The 18,164-nt window shown below is 37.7% G+C and overlaps 1 protein-coding gene across 1 annotated transcript in view; it reads right to left on the bottom strand.

Annotated features, from left to right (window-relative positions):
• Positions 1–3,448: 3,448 nt before the first annotated feature.
• The window catches only part of KNL1 (kinetochore scaffold 1), a 61,866-nt gene continuing 47,150 nt past the window's right edge, over positions 3,449–18,164 (bottom strand). Inside the window, exons 18-26 of the mRNA XM_008702248.2 lie at positions 14,535–14,612; positions 14,110–14,149; positions 13,112–13,213; positions 12,580–12,680; positions 9,141–9,209; positions 8,184–8,293; positions 7,625–7,743; positions 6,362–6,484; positions 3,449–5,629 (exon numbers count right to left, since the gene is read on the bottom strand). Coding sequence (XP_008700470.1) covers positions 5,515–5,629; positions 6,362–6,484; positions 7,625–7,743; positions 8,184–8,293; positions 9,141–9,209; positions 12,580–12,680; positions 13,112–13,213; positions 14,110–14,149; positions 14,535–14,612 — 857 coding nt within the window. The 3' untranslated portion in view covers positions 3,449–5,514. The remainder of the gene's footprint in view (positions 5,630–6,361; positions 6,485–7,624; positions 7,744–8,183; positions 8,294–9,140; positions 9,210–12,579; positions 12,681–13,111; positions 13,214–14,109; positions 14,150–14,534; positions 14,613–18,164) is intronic.

The following is an 18,164-nucleotide window of genomic DNA, read 5'->3' as shown; positions in this document are numbered from 1 at the left end:
GGATATATCCTAGATTACAGTCCAGGGACCTATCTGAAATCTTATAGAGGTAACATCTAGTAAAACCAAAACTTAATCATGAGAAACCTAATCTTTTGTCTCAAGGATATAATCTCCTGGCATAGTCAGCCTGGAGCATAGTAAGGGAAATCCAGAAAGGGAAACCCACTGTCATGTCCAAGTGATCCAATTGAGTAGTACAAGGATGATCCAGTATTGGGAAATCTATTATAATTGACCATATTCATAGGTCAAGGAGAAAACCCATATGGTTAATTTCATCATTTTGAAAAAGCATTCAATAAAATTCAGCATAAATTCCTCATTAAAAGGAATTAGATGTTTCCTTAGCATGATCAAGAAAAAAACATAGATATTCCAAACAAGCTGCCATTGTCTGCTTACTGGTGAAATGTTAGAAATACTTTCATTGAAACCAAGAACTGAGGCTGCTGGCTGGCTCAGTAGGAGCATGTGACTCTTATTCTCGGGGTTGTGAGTTTGAGCCCCATGTTGGGTGTAGAGATTACTGAAATAAAAAAGAAACAAATTTGTTTACTGCCACTATTATTTACTGTTGTTCAGGAAGTGTCACTGGGTGTAATAATTAAAGATAATAAAACGTGTAAATGTTAGGAAAGATTTACAGATATGATTATATACCTGGATAGTTTGAGGGACAATAAGAAAGTACATTAGTGTAACCAATTATGAAATATAAAAAGATCAGCACATTATTAAGTGTTAATAACTAATTAGACAACGTAATAGAAAAAGAACCTGTTCACAGTAGTAACAAAAACCGTAAGTGTCTAGGAATAAACTTTTAGAAATGTTCAGGACCACTATGGAAAAATTTCTAAAACCATCTTCCCAGAGGAGAAGGCTCAAAATTACGATGTTGAAAATTCAACATCAACAAATTCCCAGTAGAAATTCCAGTGTGATTCATGGCAATCACCATTGGTTGCCTATCCAATAGCCATTGCCTTTCTTTGTGGCTAAGGGTACCTACTATGTAGGAGGGATGTTCACTAGTAAGATTTTGGATGACTTTGCCTCCATCTGTATTCTTTTGTATATTATTTGAATTTTTGGTTTGAATTTATCTCGTCTTTATTATGATAATTCAAAAATAGTAACAATATAAAATGCCTCGGAATAAGTCTAACAAGAAAAGTGCACATCCTTTATAAAGGAAATTTTAAGATATTAATGACAGACACAAAACAGGAAAGCATACTATTGGAAGACACAATATCTTAAAGATACCAGTTGTCCATGAATTGTTCTTTAAATTTAATATAACATGATCTCAGTAAAAATTACCTTAGAGTTTTTGGGGAACAAAACAAGCTAGTTTTTACCTCTATATGATATAAAAGCTAGAAGAGCTAGCAAAACCCTGAAATAAAAGGGCCTGAACTGACCAGATATTAAAACATATTATAAAACTATAATAATTACAGGGCTGCCTGGGTGGCTCAGTTGGTTAAGCATCCGACTCTTGACCTCGGCTCAGGTCATGATCTCAGGGTTGTGAGATGGAGCTCTGTGTCGGACTCTGCGCTGAGTGTGGAGCCTGCTTAAGATTCTCTCTTCCTCTCCTTTTGCCCCTCCCCTGCTCTCTCTCTCAAAGCAAAACAAAAAACCCAAAACAAAATCAAAAAACCCTATAATAATTACAGAGGACTTGTATGATAAGATAGGTCAATAGAATAGTTATATCAGTGTCTTAGTTTCCTATTGCTGCTGTAACAAATTACCACAAATGTAGTGGTTTAAGATAACAAAAATGTGTAACTTACAGTTCTGGAGCTCAGAATTCCTAAGGGGTTTCACTGGGCTAAAAGCGAGGTGTTGGCAGAATTGTGTCTCTTCTGGAGGTCTTACAAGAAAAATCTGTTTCCTTGTCTTTTCCAGTCTCTAGAGGCATCTACATTCTTTGGCTCAAGGTCCCTTACCCCCTCTTCAAAGTCAACAATCACTCTGACCTGTTTCCATTATCACATCTCCTTCTCTGACTCTGATATCCTGCCTTCCTCTTATAAAAACCCTTGTGATTACATTGGGCCTACCCAGCTAATCCAAGATAGTCTCCCCATGTCAAGATCCTTCAATAGCTCTGTAGAACCCCTATTGCCATGTAAGGTGACATTCACAGGTTTCAGGATATGGACATCTTGGTGTTGGGGGGGGGGTGGCTACTACTCTGCCTACTGCACTGAGATACAAATACATGGAGAAATCTAACATATGATAAAAAAGTCATTACAAATCAGTGGGGGGAAATTGCCTGTTAAATGGTGCTGGGATAGCCACATAGCCATCTGGAAAAAAAAGTAATTTGGATCCTTGAACTAAATGTTAGGATAAATATCCACTTGGTTCAAAGATATAAATGTAAAGTATTAAACCATAAAAGTTTGAAGAGAAACCACAGATCTTACAGTGGGGAGAATCTAAATATAACACAAATTCAAAAGCCATAAAAGAAAATATTGATATGGGGTGTCTGGGTGGCTCAGTTGTTGTGAGCCCCGCGTAGGGCTCCCTGCTCAGCAGGAAGCCTGCTTCTCCCTCTCTCACTCCCCCTGCTTGTGTTCCTTCTCTCTGTATCTGGCTCTCTCTCTTTCTGTCAAATAAATGGATAAAGTCAAAGGAAAGGAGAGGAAAGGAGAGGAAAGGAGAGGAGAGGGGAGGGGAGGGAAAGGGAGGGGAAGGGAGGGGAGGACATTTACCTAAATATCTTTAAAATTTTAAATGCCAAAATCTATAATAAAGTCAAGTAAAATCACACATTAGGGGAAATTTGGCACACAACTATCAGTTTTTAAAAAATTTTTAACATTCAAATTCAATTAATTAACATATATTGGCTTCAGAGGTAGAGGTCAGTGATTCATCAGTCTTATATAATACCCAGGGCTCATTACATCATGTGACCTCCTTAATGTCCATCACCCACTAACCCCATTCCCCAGTCCCCCTCCCCCCAGCAACCTTCAGTTTGTTTCCTATGATTAAGAGTCTCTTATGGTTTATCTCCCTCTCTGATTTCGTCATTTTATTTTTTCCTCTCTTCCCCTATGATCCTGTTTTGTTTCTTAAATTCCACATGAGATCATATAATTATCTTTCTCTGATTGACTTATTTCACTTAGCATAATACTCTCTAGTTCCATCCATGTCATTGCAAATGGCAAGATTCCTTTTTTTTTTAATGGCTCAGTGGTGTTCCTTTGTATATATCACATCTTTTCTTAATTTTATTTTTTTAAAGATTTTATTTATTTGACAGAGAGAGAGAGCACAAGCAGAGGGAGCAGCAGGCAGAGAGAGGGAGAAGCAGGCTCCCCACTGAGCAAGGAGCCCAACTCGGGACTCGATCCCAGGACCCTGGGATAAGTACCTGAACCAAAGGCAGACACTTAACGAACTGAACCACCCAGGCATCCCAACTGTGCACTTTAAAAGGTGAATTGTATGATGCCAATTATATTTCAGTGAAGTTGTTTTGAAAAAAAGGAAGTTAAAAAAAATAAACACAACGCAGAATACTGGTCCCCAACCCTAGTGTTTCTGATTCAGCAGGTCTGGGGCGAAGCTGACACTACTAGTCCAGGGACTATACTTTGAGAACCACTCCATTAGCTCATAGAAATGATAGTTTCCTGCCAAACTTCATATAGTTTTCTTTTACTGTCTTTCAAAGACATAGATATAGGGATAACTATGGTTTGTATCTGGTTCTTATACTCAGATCCTGACATATTTCAGTCTTATCTCAGTTTTTGAGTAAGTGGGTGTTTCTGGAAGGAGCTTCCTTTGGCATATCTTCAAAGGTCTATTGAATACATGATAAAAAAAAAAAAAAGCCCCCCAAAACCCTCTTCACTTCATAAAGAGACACTGCTTAAAAAGATTTCACATAATAAACTTTTTTAATAGTGCAAAAACCAATCTGCTTCTAATCAGTGAAGGAACAACTTCCAAAAAATTTTTATAAAAATAGCCAATCCTTTGAACAAACACAAATGCAAATAATTAAGTAAATATTACAATTATGTATCTAAACCCAGGAGGCAGAGATCATAATTATAAGCCAAACCATTCTTAGAGTTGGTCCATTCCAGGTTTCCAAAATGGATAAAACAAAACCTCTACTTTTCAGGTTTACAGAAAAGAAATAAAACAACTCCAGTAAGAAAACTAATTTAAGTTTCATGGAAAACAGACCATATTGGTGACTTTACGTTTTTCAAGGAGTTCACGGAAATAAAGAACATCTACATCTTGATTTTTATGAAAAATAAATTTTATGTTGACTTTTGAAGGTTAAAAGACCATGTGATCTTTTTGACCAATAGCTCAGAAGTAAAAGCCAATTCAAGAGCAAAGATAATATTCATTGGACCCATAGGACTTTAACCTGATCCTAAAGTATAAAGCAAAATTTTAAGATGAATTAGTTTAAAAATGCAAATATACTCTAGTTTAGAATTAAATAGAAACAAAAATCATGATTAGGATTTGACTAAAGTCTGGGTAAAAGTTTTCTCATATTTCTTTATCTCACAGATAATACTGATCATTCAGTATCAATGGATATGCTTGTTTTTGTGTATGAGAAGGTTGTGGCTTCAGAAACCAAAACTCACATTAAATTCATTACTACTGCTGGAACTTGACAAAACTGGTGGTTTTTAATGTGATAAATTGTTTGTACAATTATTTAATAGAAAGAGACCGAGAATCTTGCTGTAAAGCATCCTTCAGAAAGATGGAAACTGCCCAGACAGAAGAGTATCTCTATACAGCTCTATGTATTTCTATATATATATATCTCCTTACTACATCACAAACACACAAAAAATTAATGTATTTACATATACGTATGGGGCCAAAATTAATTAACTTTCTCTACAAAATTATACTTAAGAAAATATTAATAGACATTATATAATAAAAGAAGGCAAGGCCCTCAAAAAAGATGGCAACCATTTGAAAAGCTGAGCGCTACTGCTTTTTCTTAACATTTTTGCAATGGAGGGAAAAAAGGATGAATAGTTTGTAGACAGATATATTTCTATTCCAGAAATACCTGCTAGGCAGAAGTCAGGCAACTTAAAAATCATAGTTCTATATATGAGCAAATGGCTAATGTTTTTGTCAGTGGTGACAGCTCCTCTTATACTTAAGTTACTTCTCAGGGCTTGTCCTATGTCAGAGAGCACAACTTTAATTAGAAGAAATTTTCCCTAAGTGTTCTACTATTTAAACCTTTTGTAAAAAGATGAGCAGGTTGATAACATGCTATTTGAGGCCATCCATCATTCCTGACTGCAGAGATTTAAAAACTAACCATACAAATTAACTATAACATCATCAGAACGAATTTTACTAGGCTACTTTCGATGACCTAAAGACAAAGATTAAACAGCAATGGATACACTGACATAATGTCATTATGAAGTGCACTGTGCTTGGCTGTTATAGCTATAGTCCATGCGTCTAGTGGTAGAAATGACAGTCCTGAAGCAGATCTTGGTAAATCTGCTTGACTACATTCTTTAGGTAGTTGTCCTCCAGTGGCACTTTAGCTAGAATTGCAGTGATTTCATCTTGGCTGCAAAGAACAAAAGGTTCATTAATTTTTCTGGAAACTTATCTCCATTTCATTGTAATTCATGTTTTTGGGGATGGTCTTTGAGTCTCTTAGGAAGCACAAATAGGCATTTCTAGAAATAGCCTGCCCAATTGGAGCTAAGATTCCAAAAACAAGGCCTAAGAACAATTCTTCATGAACTGTGAGATATCTTGACTTAGCTAAAAATCTAAACTGTTGGTGTTTGCTGATGGATTTGAGATGGGTGCATTCTAAACTTGCCATCTTACAAACTGTTAGCAGTGTGTCTAAAAAGTCACAAAATAAATAGTAGGAATGAAATAATTGAGAAAAGCATTATGACTGCACAGCTTTTTAAGTGATTATTAAGTGATAAGTGATTATTCTGTTTTTAAGGCCATAAAAATTGTTTATATATGATCTGGGCTAAGCTTATACCCATTTTTTTCCTTCTTGGTTCCTGTTTAGGCAAGAGTATTCAAAAAGTAGAGCAGGTATAAAAGAATAGACCAATGGTCTCCAGCATCCCCTGGAGCTAGAAATGAAGGTCACTGACTTTAAAAGAACACATTTTTCAAAATGTGATATTTGGCACTCACTATGGATTATCCATTACTGGTATATCCAATAATGGTATATCCATTATTTCTGACCACTTTGAGAGATCTTTCAAATTATATAACATAGGTAAAAATGTAGTTAGGAGCCCTATCCTGCTGGCCCTTTACTTACCCAATGTTTCCAAGGTGATTTTGAATGGAGAAAGGTAATGGGACAGTTGGAAAATGGACTGAGAGAGGCAAGGTCATCTCAAATTTTGCAAAAGCTGTAGAGCTGGAGAATAAAAGCCTCAATCTATAAAAGACAAGATCCTCAATTAAAAATACAAAACAAAAACAGAATGAAACAAATACATTTTCCTTTTACACTCACATGTGAAACCTAGGTGATACATTATTTCCTTGTCCTTATCAAATGGACAGTCGGTAAAAAATCTGGAACAAAGTATTATTAGTAGTAGTATCACTTTCATTGTTAGTCATAAAACTCATTAAAATAAGTCATCTTAATAAATTTTTTAAATATTTTTTTTAAAAGACTTTATTTATTTGACAGAGAGAGACACAGCGAGAGAGGAAACACAAGCAGAGGGAGAGGGAGCAGGCCTCCCGCTGAGCAGGGAGCCTGATGTGGGGCTCGATCCCAGGACCCTGGGATCATGACCTGAGCTGAAGGCAGACGCTTAACGACTGAGCCACCCAGGCGCCCCCATCTTAATAAATTTCTTTTTTTAAAGATTTTATTTATTTATTTGACAGAGATAGAGACAGCCAGCGAGAGAGGGATCACAAGCAGGGGGAGTGGGAGAGGAAGAAGCAGGCTCATAGCGGAGGAGCCCGATGTGGGGCTCGATCCCACAACGCCGGGATCACGCCCTGAGCTGAAGGCAGATGCTTAACTGCTGTGCCACCCAGGCGCCCCCCATCTTAATAAATTTTTGACGAATTATTTACTGTCATGGGTTGAACTATGTCCCCTCCTGCCATCCATATGTTGAAGCCCTCGCCTCCAGTATCTCAGAATGTGACCTTATTTTGGAAATAAGGTAATTGCAGATTTAATTAGTTAAGATGAGGTCCTACTGGAGTGAGATGGTCCCCTAACCCAAAATGATTGGTGTCCTTATAAAAAGGGGACATTTAGACACAACCATGCACACAGGAAGCACATCATGTGAAGATAAAAGCAGATACTAGGATTATATATTTATAAGCCAAGGTATGCCAATGACCTCCAGCAAATCACTAGAAGTTAGGAGACAGGCATGGAACAGATTCTCTTTCACAGCCCCTCAGAAAGAACCAACCTTCCTTGCTAACATCTTGATCTCAGACTTCTAGCCTCCAGAACTGTGAAACAATAAGTTGCTATTGTTTTAAGCTACTGAGTTTGTGGTACTTTGTTATGGCAGCCCCGGGGAAATAATATACTTACTCAGTATTAGTCACATCTATGTTCATTAGGTTATAATTTGGTCCCCATCTCTTTAAAAACTCAATTTCCTCTCCAAGGAGTCTACAACGGCTCACTACCAGTGAGATTTCTTGAAGCATCTGGGGAAAATTGGGGGAAGAAATTATGAAAACATTTCAGTTTTTAGTGGCTCTTTTATATATATATATATATATTTTTTTTTTTTAAGATTATTTATTTATTTATTTATTTATTTATTCATTCGACAGAGATAGAGACAGCCAGCGAGAGAGGGAACACAAGCAGGGGGAGTGGGAGAGGAAGAAGCAGGCTCATAGTGGAGGAGCCTGATGTGGGGCTCGATCCCATAACGCCGGGATCATGCCCTGAGCCGAAGGCAGACGCCCAACCGCTGTGCCACCCAGGTGCCCCTTTAGTGGCTCTTTTATAAAGAATCCCTTGAAGTTAAACAATTTAAAAATTTATAGTTTCAGGATCTAATATTAAATATATGACATTTCAGTTCGCTTTTTGGGACAGATAATGTAATTTTCCTTCAAAATACTTCAATTGGATTTACCTTGGGTACTTGATGCTGTGTTGTACATTTCTTCTTCCAGGATTCCTGTTCCTCAATGTATTGAAAAATAAGCTTATGAACTAAAAGGGAGGAAGGAGGAGCTTTATCCTCTGAGGAAGGAAAAAAAAAATCAAAACAGGGTATTACTTATTTTCAAATATCTCCTATACATAAGCTAGAAATACCTTCAAACTACGAGGTGTCTAAGTATTCTCTCCATTTTATTTTCAAGCACATAAATCAACATATATATATAGCAAACATACACATTCTTCTTTTTTTTTTTTTTTTTTAAGATTTTATTTATTTGAGAGAGAGAATGAGTTGGGGGCAGAGGGAGAGGGAGAAGCAGACTCCTTACTGAGCAGGAAGCCCGATATAGGGCTCGATCCCAGGACCCTGAGATCATGACCTGAGCCGAAGGCAGACGCTTAACTGACTGAGCCACCCAGGCGCCCCAAACATAGACATTCTTATAAAAACTCAAGCCATTATCATACACGGAATAGAACTTGGTTAGAAGCATGAGTTTAAATATAACCTAAACGAGTTTAAATACTGCCTTTCCTTACAACCTGAGGGATCCTAAGCACACTTACTTCTTTTGAGCTATAGTTCCCTAATTTGTAAAACAAGGAACACTTACCTCAAAGTGTTGATGTAAGTAATACAAATGCCTGATATAGTATGAGTACTCAGAATGGTAATTTTTGAATTATGGATCTAGCTATTATTAATCATTGCTTAAAATCTAGTAATTAAAAAAATAACTTCTTTTAAACCCTACCCAATATTTAGAACATTAACCAAGCAATTTTATGTCTAATACACATTTCTAAGGACAAATTTACTATTATTATTGTTTATATTTATCTTCGTATATGAAAGAGTTCTCAAGGAGCAAATTATACTTGTAAATATTCAACAAATTTTTAGTGGATAAGTGTTTGGACTTACCATCTAACAGAGATTGAAAATTCAGGTCAACAATCTTCCTATAAGCCTTGTTCAGGAAAGGGAGACCAACTAGGAAGAACCGGAATAAGAGTAGTTATATATATATATGTATATATATATATTTTTTACTATTTATTTATTTGAGAGAGAGTGCACCCATGCAAGTGGTGGTGGGGGGGGAAGAGTGGAGGGAGAGGGACAAAGGGACAAGTAGACTCCATGCTGAGTGCAAAGCCCCACACAGGGCTCGATTTCATTTCATGAGCTGAAATTGAGTGTGATGCTTAACTGACTGAGCCACTCAGGCACCCCATTACTTCTTTTTATTATCTGATTTTAAACCACATACAACTCAGTACTTTAGAATCCTACTCTTTCTGGTTAGCAGGGTTTTTTTTTAATATAGTCAGTTAAAAGTTAAAGACGTGTCTTTTTTTCTTTTTTTTTAGATTTTATTTATTTATTTATTTGACAGAGAGAGAGAGACAGGCAGCGAGAAAGGGAACACAGGAAGGGGAAGTGGGAGAGGAAGAAGCAGGCTCCCAGCAGAGGAGCCTGATGTGGGGCTCGATCCCAGAACGCCAGGATCATGCCCTGAGCCGAAGGCAGACGCTTAACGACTGAGCCACCCAGGCACCCCGATGTGTCCTTTTTTTTTTAAGATTTTATTTATTTGAGAGTGAGAGAGCGTGCATGCATGAGTGGGAGGAGGGGCACAGAGAGAGGGAGAAGCAGGATCCCCGCTGAACAGGGAGCCCCGATGTGGGGCTCAATCCCAGGACTCCGAGACCACAATCTGAGCCAAAGGCAGACGCCTAACTGACTGAGCCACCCAGGTGCCCCTAAAGGTGTATCCTTGAATCATATTATTCTTTGTATATGGTAAAGGCTCTCCCTGAGACCGCTGACCTACATTTAGTGGCAAGTCTTTGAAGGAAATTTAAAGTGTAGTACATTTATTATAAATTTGTCAAGGCCTCTTCCTTGAAAACTTTTGTGCAAAGACACTATTTTCAGGCATGATATTAAAAAATGACTATGATCTCTTCATACCTACTATCTTTTTACAAACACAGTGAAAATGATTTATGCTCTTAGCATTACAGTAATGAGTAGCCAGGAGAGCTGCTTCCTCTTCCAAATTCTCGAGTTATCTCCTGTCTCTCAAATTTGGATTTTTTTCACTTTGTTGAATATTTTCTATGTATTAGGCACTGGAGATACGATAGTGAGACAAAACAGACACAATCAATTTATATTCTCAAAAAGCTTATAGCTCAGGGGGATATACAGATAATTACATAAATAAACACCAAAAACTACAATCAGTGACAAACTATTAAGGAAAACTGCAGGAAGCAATAAGAACATATACACTAGGAGGGCAAATAGCAGAGGGAGTGGGTAAAAGGAGAATCAGGGAAAACTTTCCTGCAAAAGTGGTAACTGAGCTGAGCTCTTGAGGATTACTAACGGAAATTTATTTAGTGAAAAGGGGGTACTATGGTCTGAATGTTTGTGTCCCCCAGCAAATTTATATATTGAAATCCTAATGCCCCTGTGATGGTATTAGGAGACGGACCTTTGCAAACCATTTACTAGGTCATGAGGATGGCACCCTCATGAAGGAGATTAATGCTCTTATAATAGAGACCTTAAACAGTTAGCTTGGCCTTCCAGCACGTAAGGATACAATGAGAAGTCTGCAACCTGGAGAAGGGCTTTCACCTGACCATGCCGGCACCCTGATCTTGGACTTCCAGCTTCCAGAAAAATAAGAAATAAATTTCAGTTGTTCAGTAACTACCCAGTTGATGGCATGTTTGTTATAACAGTCCAAATGGACAAAAATAAGGGAAAGGGCTTCCAGGCATAAAAAACATCATTATGAAGGTCCTGAGGTAGGACGGAACATGATTGTGCACGAAAAGACCAGGATCTTTTAAGGAAATGAAAGAGGAGCACCTAGGTGGCTCAGCTGGAAAAGCATGCAACTCTTAATCTCAGGGTCATGAGTTCAGGCCCCACGTTGGGTATAGAGCCTACTTTAAAAAAAGGGGCGGGGGAATGAAAGAAATCCATGTGCCAAAGTGCAGAGAATAGTTTAAGATGAGGCAGGAAAAGGAGGAAAAATTCAATGCATGCAAGATGTTATAGGCCATAACAAATACTTTGATCATTCGTCTAAGAATATTAGGTTCATGATCAGATTTCCAACAATCACCATAGCTATGGGGAGGAAGATGAATTGGAGAGGAAAAGGAGAGGATTCAGAAAGGCCAAGTGTAATGTTATCGTAGCCATTTGGTTAGAGATTATTGACAGGAAACAGAGAAATGTGGGTCAGTATTAAGAAATTAAAATCTCTAAGTCTTATTGATGATTAGATGTGCCTGATAAAGGATAAAGAGGTACAGAGTGATTCCTAAGTTCTATTTTTTGTTTATTTATTTATTTTAAAGTAGGCTCCATGTCCAATGTGGGGCTTAAACTCATGACACTGAGATCAAGAGTTCCATGCTCTACTGACTGAGTTAGCCAGACACCCCTAATCCCTAAGTTTTAATTTTGGACCTGGACTGAAATTGATGGTATTATTATTATTTTTAAAAGATTTTATACATTTATTTATTTGGGAGAGAGAGAGAGAGCATGAGCAGGAGAAGGAGGAGAGGGACAAACAGACTGTGTGTTGAGTGCTGAGCCCCATCCCAGGACCCTGAGATTATGATGTGAGCCGAAACCAAGAGTCAGACGCTCAACCGACTGAGCCACCCAAGTGCCTCGATAGTATTCTTTGAGAAAAGGAACTTTTAAGGAGAATCGTGTGTGGAGGCTGGGAGACTGTGAAGTTTGGTTGGCCGTATTGAAACTATTTCAGAGAAAAGACCTAAAGACACTGACAGGAGACTCTCAACAAAACAGCTAGAGCTCAGTCCAGTCACCATATAGTGATTCTACCTACTTTGATAAGCCTACCAATACACACAGAACTTGCAACTAACTTTTCAGGGTAACTTAAGCACACAAAAAAGTTAAGAGTCATCAGTCATTAGAGTAAATCCTCTATCACAAAACAGAGATGGAGAAAAAGAACTCAGAGAAAATAGATGCAAATAGCATGTTGATCCATTATTTGGAAATGTAAAATTTCTATGATGCAAATAGCATGTTGATCCATTATTTGGAAATGTAAAATTTCTATCATTTAATGTAACTCAACAAAGGTCAACTTTCACTAGTTGAATTTTTATTTTATTCTTTATCTAATAAAATAAAATTCAATTATCACAAATTTAAGTGATCACCTCTTCTAAGATTTTCAGCAGTGCTTTCATTATGTCAATAGTTATTATTGTATTAAAATAAAGAATGGACTCTTTAGTGAGTTCAGCCATGCATTTTCCTGTTGAAGAATTATCTTACTTTTGCTACTCACCTACTGTCTCTCCAAAGGTGATGGTAAGTTCTATTGTGTCATAAAGAAAGGTGAATATAGCTTGATCATCACTCCACTCTATGACTTCCCACTCAGATAAGCTGGAGAGAAAGAAAGAGAGACCAAGAATTTTTTTCTGAGGTAAAAGAAGAGAGTTAACTTCTGATACCACGCAAACAGTACCAGCAACAGCTGAAGTTTTTCTACTGGCTTAGGGGACAATCAATATTTTGATTTAAATACTGTGAATGTACAAACATGCTTTTGAAAGAAGAATTAACTCAATTTTGAATTGTATATCAGAGAAAACCCAAGTTTAGGCAACAGATATTTTAAAATTATAATTTCATAGCTTTCCCACCTGTATACCTTCAGCTTGATGTTGGGTACATTAACTCTTTTTGAGAATATATTGTACTATAGCTTAAAACAGTGATCCACATTACAAACACATGTCAACTGCTGTGACAGGTTTAGACAACTACAAAGGCACGGGATAAAACACAAACTAATGACACCTACTTTTCCTTACCTCAACTGATCCAGTAGCTCTTCAATTTTATCTGTTTGTTTTTGTACGGAGTCTATTTGAGCAAGGGTCTGTTCTTTCTGTACTTCCAGTTCTAAAAGATTTCTGCAAATCAAAGTAGGTATTACAGCAAGATAAGGCTGGGTTGTCAGACAATTTGGACTCCATTAAAATAAAGGTTTATGACAAGAAGTCTACAGGCTAGATAGCTCCCCACTGAAGTGAATGGCATCCATTTTTGTTTTCTTAGGTATCTTTCCTTCTTTCTTTTTTTGATAAGCATTAATCTAGAAATGTGAGTCTAATTAGGAAAGGCTTAAATCAATGGTTCTCAAAATTAGGATCCACGAAGGTATCCTTGAAGGTTTGCATATTCTCTAAGATTATTAAAATTTACTTTTTTGTTTTGAAGATAAAATATAAACATAATGTAGATCATACGAATGCCCACCTTAAAACGGAGACATGCCATAATCTTGATGCCTGTGTTTGGTTTTGTTTAGTTTATTAGTGCTAAACAGAACTTATGCCTTGTTAGTCATTTTGCTAGCATCAATTTAATTTTAGCCAAACATTATCACCTGTCAAATTAATGTTGTCAGTTGGAATTTTACTTGATTTGTCATTTGTATTTGATTCATTTTAGTCTTACAGTTAAATAAGATCCATGACAATAAGAAAAATATACCTCATTTTATACTTACTTAAATGTAATATAAAAGTACAATATAAAAACAGCTTAATGCTAGGTTTATTTTCTTCAAAAGGATCCTGATATTATTCAAGCTTGAGAAATACTACCTTGGATTAATGCCCTGTAAACAGTAAGTGCTTAGTAAATGTTGTCAACTTAGATAGGTCAAGTTCAAGGTGGAGCAGAAGCCCTGAGTCGGTCTTAAGTCAATACTCATGTGTCTACTCTCCTCCAGTTTTTGGAGGTAGGAAGTCATTTAGTCTTGTAAAGTTTAGCCTATTTTCTAACACTCCAAATGAAGGCTGACCTTTGGAGCTCTTCTTCTTCAGTTTTCAGCTGTTCCAGTTCTTTGGAAAGAAAAACAAAACAAATTTATCAGAACAGACACATTAAAATGTTGCTACAAAAATCATCTATTCTACTGAAAATTCTGTACCACTTAATCTCACCTAAACAAAGAATACATTGTTTTTCCCCCATTTATCTCCTTAATTCAGTTACCTTTCTTTTCTTTTTTAAAGATTTTATTTATTTATTTATTTATTTATTTATTTATTTGAGAGAGAGAAAGAGAGACAAAGAGAGGAGCAGAGGGAGAGGGACAAGCACACTCCACACTTAGCGCAGAGCCTAATGCAGGGCTTGATCTTATGACACTGAAATCAACACCTGAGCAGAAATCGAGAGTCAGATGTTCAAACAACTGAGTCACGCAGGAGCCCCTTCAGTTACCTTTCTCTGCAGCTCTCATTTCAGAATCCCATTCTTCCAAAGGACTGTCTTTCTCTTCATCCTCCAAATTCTTAGTTTCTAAGTAGGCGATGTGCATTAGAATAACTCAGTCAAAAATAACCAGAGATGAGAAAAAAAAGATGGTCCCAAAATGAAGTGTTAACAATATTTCACAAACACTCATCATTCCCCATTTTCCTCACCAATAAAGCAATGAGCTATAATTATAATTTCATACAAAGACTTGCTTCTAGTGGCAGACAAGTGAACTTTGAGCCATATGGCAATGATCTCCAACAGCAACTTCTCAGGGGCCACTTTGAGGTGTAAATTGTTTATATATAATTTGCATACATCAAAGTTACTGTTAGGCAATCCCATGGACAAGAAGCAAGAACAGATACACATATACAAATGCATGCATGCACATTTTAAAATTTTAATTTGTTTTTGAAACCTTGAAACCTTATCCTTAAAATCCCTTTCCCTTCTCACATCCAAACCAAGTTTAGATTTTTACCTCAAAAACATAATTTTTTTTAAAGATTTTATTTATTGACAGAGAGAGAGAGAGAGAGAGAGAGAGCACACACAAGCAGGGGGACCAGCAGAGGAAGAGGGAGAAGCAGGCTGCCTGCTAAGCAGGACCCTGGGATCATGACTGGAGCTGAAGGCAACTGCTTAACTGACTGAGCCACCCTGGCATTCCTGTTCTTTTTAATAATTCTTCTTCTTCTTCTTTATTTTTTTTTTTTAAGATTTTATTTATTTGTCAGAGAGAGAGAGAAAGAACACAAGCAGGGGGAGCAGCAGTAGAGGGAGAACCAGGCTGCCTGCTAAGCAGGACCCTGCGATCATGACCTGAGCTGAAGGCAGAAGCTTAACTGATTGAGCCATCCAGGCGTCCCTATTCTTTTTAATTCTTAAAAATATTTTCTATTTTCTCCTTAGTTCTTTATATAAAATTATTTTATAAGTCAAAACTCCTAAGAGGCCTTCCTTGGCCAGCCCCTAAAGCTGACATCTCCAGCTTTATCTCAAATCATGTTCTCTCTTAAGCTGTCTCTATTCTAGCCACATTGGCCTTATTTCAGACCCTTGTACTTGGTATATTCTTTCCCATAAGAGCTTCTGCATGTGTATTCATATTCAATAGTCCACTCTCCCCTCCTCACTTTAACTCTTCCTCATTCTTCAGATCTTAGCTTAAATGCCACCTCCTTCGAGGGAAGCCTCTCCTGACCGGACTAGGTTAGATTTCTATTTCAGGACCTATTTCAGTACCATGTAACCTCTCTTTTGTAAGCACTTACCATGTAACCACTTACCATAAAACTATTTAATTCTTTTTTTAAAAGATTTTATTTATTTATTTGACAGAAAGAGAGAGACAGCCAGTGAGAGAGGGAACACAAGCGGGGGAGTGGGAGAGGAAGAAGAAGGCTCCCAGCGGAGGAGCCTGATGCATGGCTCGATCCCAGAACGCTGGGATCACGCCCTGAGCCGAAGGCAGACGCTTAACGACTGAGCCACCCAGGCGCCCCACTGAGCCACCCAGGCGCCCCTAAAGATTTATTTATTTGAGAGAGAGAGAGAAAGAGAAAGCATGAGTCGGGGGAAGGGACAGAGGGAAAAGGAGAAGCAGACTTCCTGCAGAGCAGGGAGCCTGAGGAGGGGCTCCATCCCAGGACCCTGGGATCATGACTTGAGCTGAAGGCAGCCATTTAACCGACTGAGCCACCCAGGCGCTCTCTATGTGTTTAATTCTCATATCCTTTTCTAGATGAGAAGCTCCACAAAACCATAAAAGTTTTTGGGTTTGCTGTTTTTTTTTTTAAAGATTTATTTATTTATTGGGGCACCTGGGTGGCTCAGTCGTTAAGCGCCTGCCTTCGGCTCAGGGCGTGATCCCGGCGTTCTGGGATCGAGCCCCACATCAGGCTCCTCCGCTATGAGCCTGCTTCTTCCTCTCCCACTCCCCCTGCTTGTGTTCCCTCTCTCGCTGGCTGTCTCTATCTCTGTCAAATAAATAAATAAAATCTTTAAAAAAAAAAGATTCATTTATTTATTAGAGAGAGAGAAAGTGCCTGTGCGCAAGTGAGCATGCACATAAGCAGGAGAGTGGGGGAGAGGGAGAGAGAAACCTAAGCAGACTACATGCTGAGCTGGAGCCCAGTGTAGATCTCAGGGTTGTGAGATCAAGACCTGATCCTAAACCAAGAGTCGGACTCTTAACCAACTGCATCACCCAGGCATCCCTAAGTTTTTGTTTTTTATCACCATAGTATTCTTAGCACTGAGCACTGTACATGGCACATATTAGGTATTCAGTGTATTTGCACAAGGAATAATGAAGAAATGAGAAAGAAATAGAGAGCTATTTGTTAGTGGGTCCTAGAGAGGGAAGTGTGGTTTTGGTATTTTTAAAGATAAGAGAGAGGTGAATATATCCTTCAGAGGGGAGGCAGGGAGGTTGAATATATAAGAGATAAGGAAAAATCAGTGATATGAAATTCCTGAGAAGATCAGACAGGATGGAACTCAAAGTTTAGGTGAAAAGATTGGTCTTAGGGAAAAGAAGAATGGATGAAAGAATGGATATAGATATATAAAAGTTTGATTTGTTTGGCAATAAAAGTTTAGAAGTTGTGGCCTAATAGCTTCTATTTGTGTGTCTGTGTGAAGTAGAGAGAAAGGTAATGACAAAGGGGCAGGGGGCAATCTAAGATTATGGAATTCATATACTCATTATCAATGCAGTGCAGAAAACATGTCCTAGGCACTTACTCAATACAAAGCATAGTACTAAGAACTCTGAGGGATATGGAGAAAAATAAAAGCTGATCCTTGCTTCCATGGAGCTTACAATTTAGTTAGGGAGATAAACTACACAAAAGTAACTATAACTACAAGTAGATGTATAGCTACTATAAGGACTAACAAAATCGTTATAGGAGCTCAAGGATGATGACTACTTTACTAGAAAACAGGAGAATGCACTAGCAAAGACAAAGTGGCACTACTGCATAGAGATAACAAGATTTGGTTGGAATTTGGGATGCATAATAAAAAAATAAAAGTAAATTGCTTAAGAAAGGAAGATCTAAAAAGGACTGGAGAAAAAAAATGATTGTAGAGAATGTTAAATGTCAAGCTCCGGTGTTTGGACTTTATTTTGTTATAAATGGAAAGACAAGTTTTTCAAGGAAGTAACATAATGAAAATGTTTTCATAATTATTTAATCTGGCAGCAATGTGCAGTTGGACAGGAAAGAGACAGAATGAAGTTAAGAGTGTAGATAGATTAGTTAGAAAATTTGAAATAGCATGTCAGAATTAATGACAGCCTTAACGGGAATGGGAAACAATACAAGAGATGCTGAAGAAGTAGATATGACAGGACTTGATAAGACAAACTCAAAGACAAAGAAAGTTTTTAGCTTTTTAGAGTTTATAACAATAGTGATGCCTTTAATAGAGATAAGAAACATCATAGGGAGGGGCACCTGGGTGACTTAGTCGTTAAGCGTCTGCCTTCGGCTCAGGGCGTGATCCCAGGGTCCTGGAATCTAAGCCCCACATTGGGCTCCCTGCTCTGCTGGGAGCCTGCTTCTTCCTCTCCCCTCCCCC

This window comes from Ursus maritimus, unplaced genomic scaffold (assembly GCF_017311325.1).
Source record: "Ursus maritimus isolate PB19 unplaced genomic scaffold, ASM1731132v1 scaffold_35, whole genome shotgun sequence".
Classification (NCBI taxonomy): Eukaryota; Metazoa; Chordata; class Mammalia; order Carnivora; family Ursidae; genus Ursus; species Ursus maritimus.
Note: the sequence above shows the minus strand (reverse complement) of the source record. Positions and strands in the feature narration are given on the sequence as shown.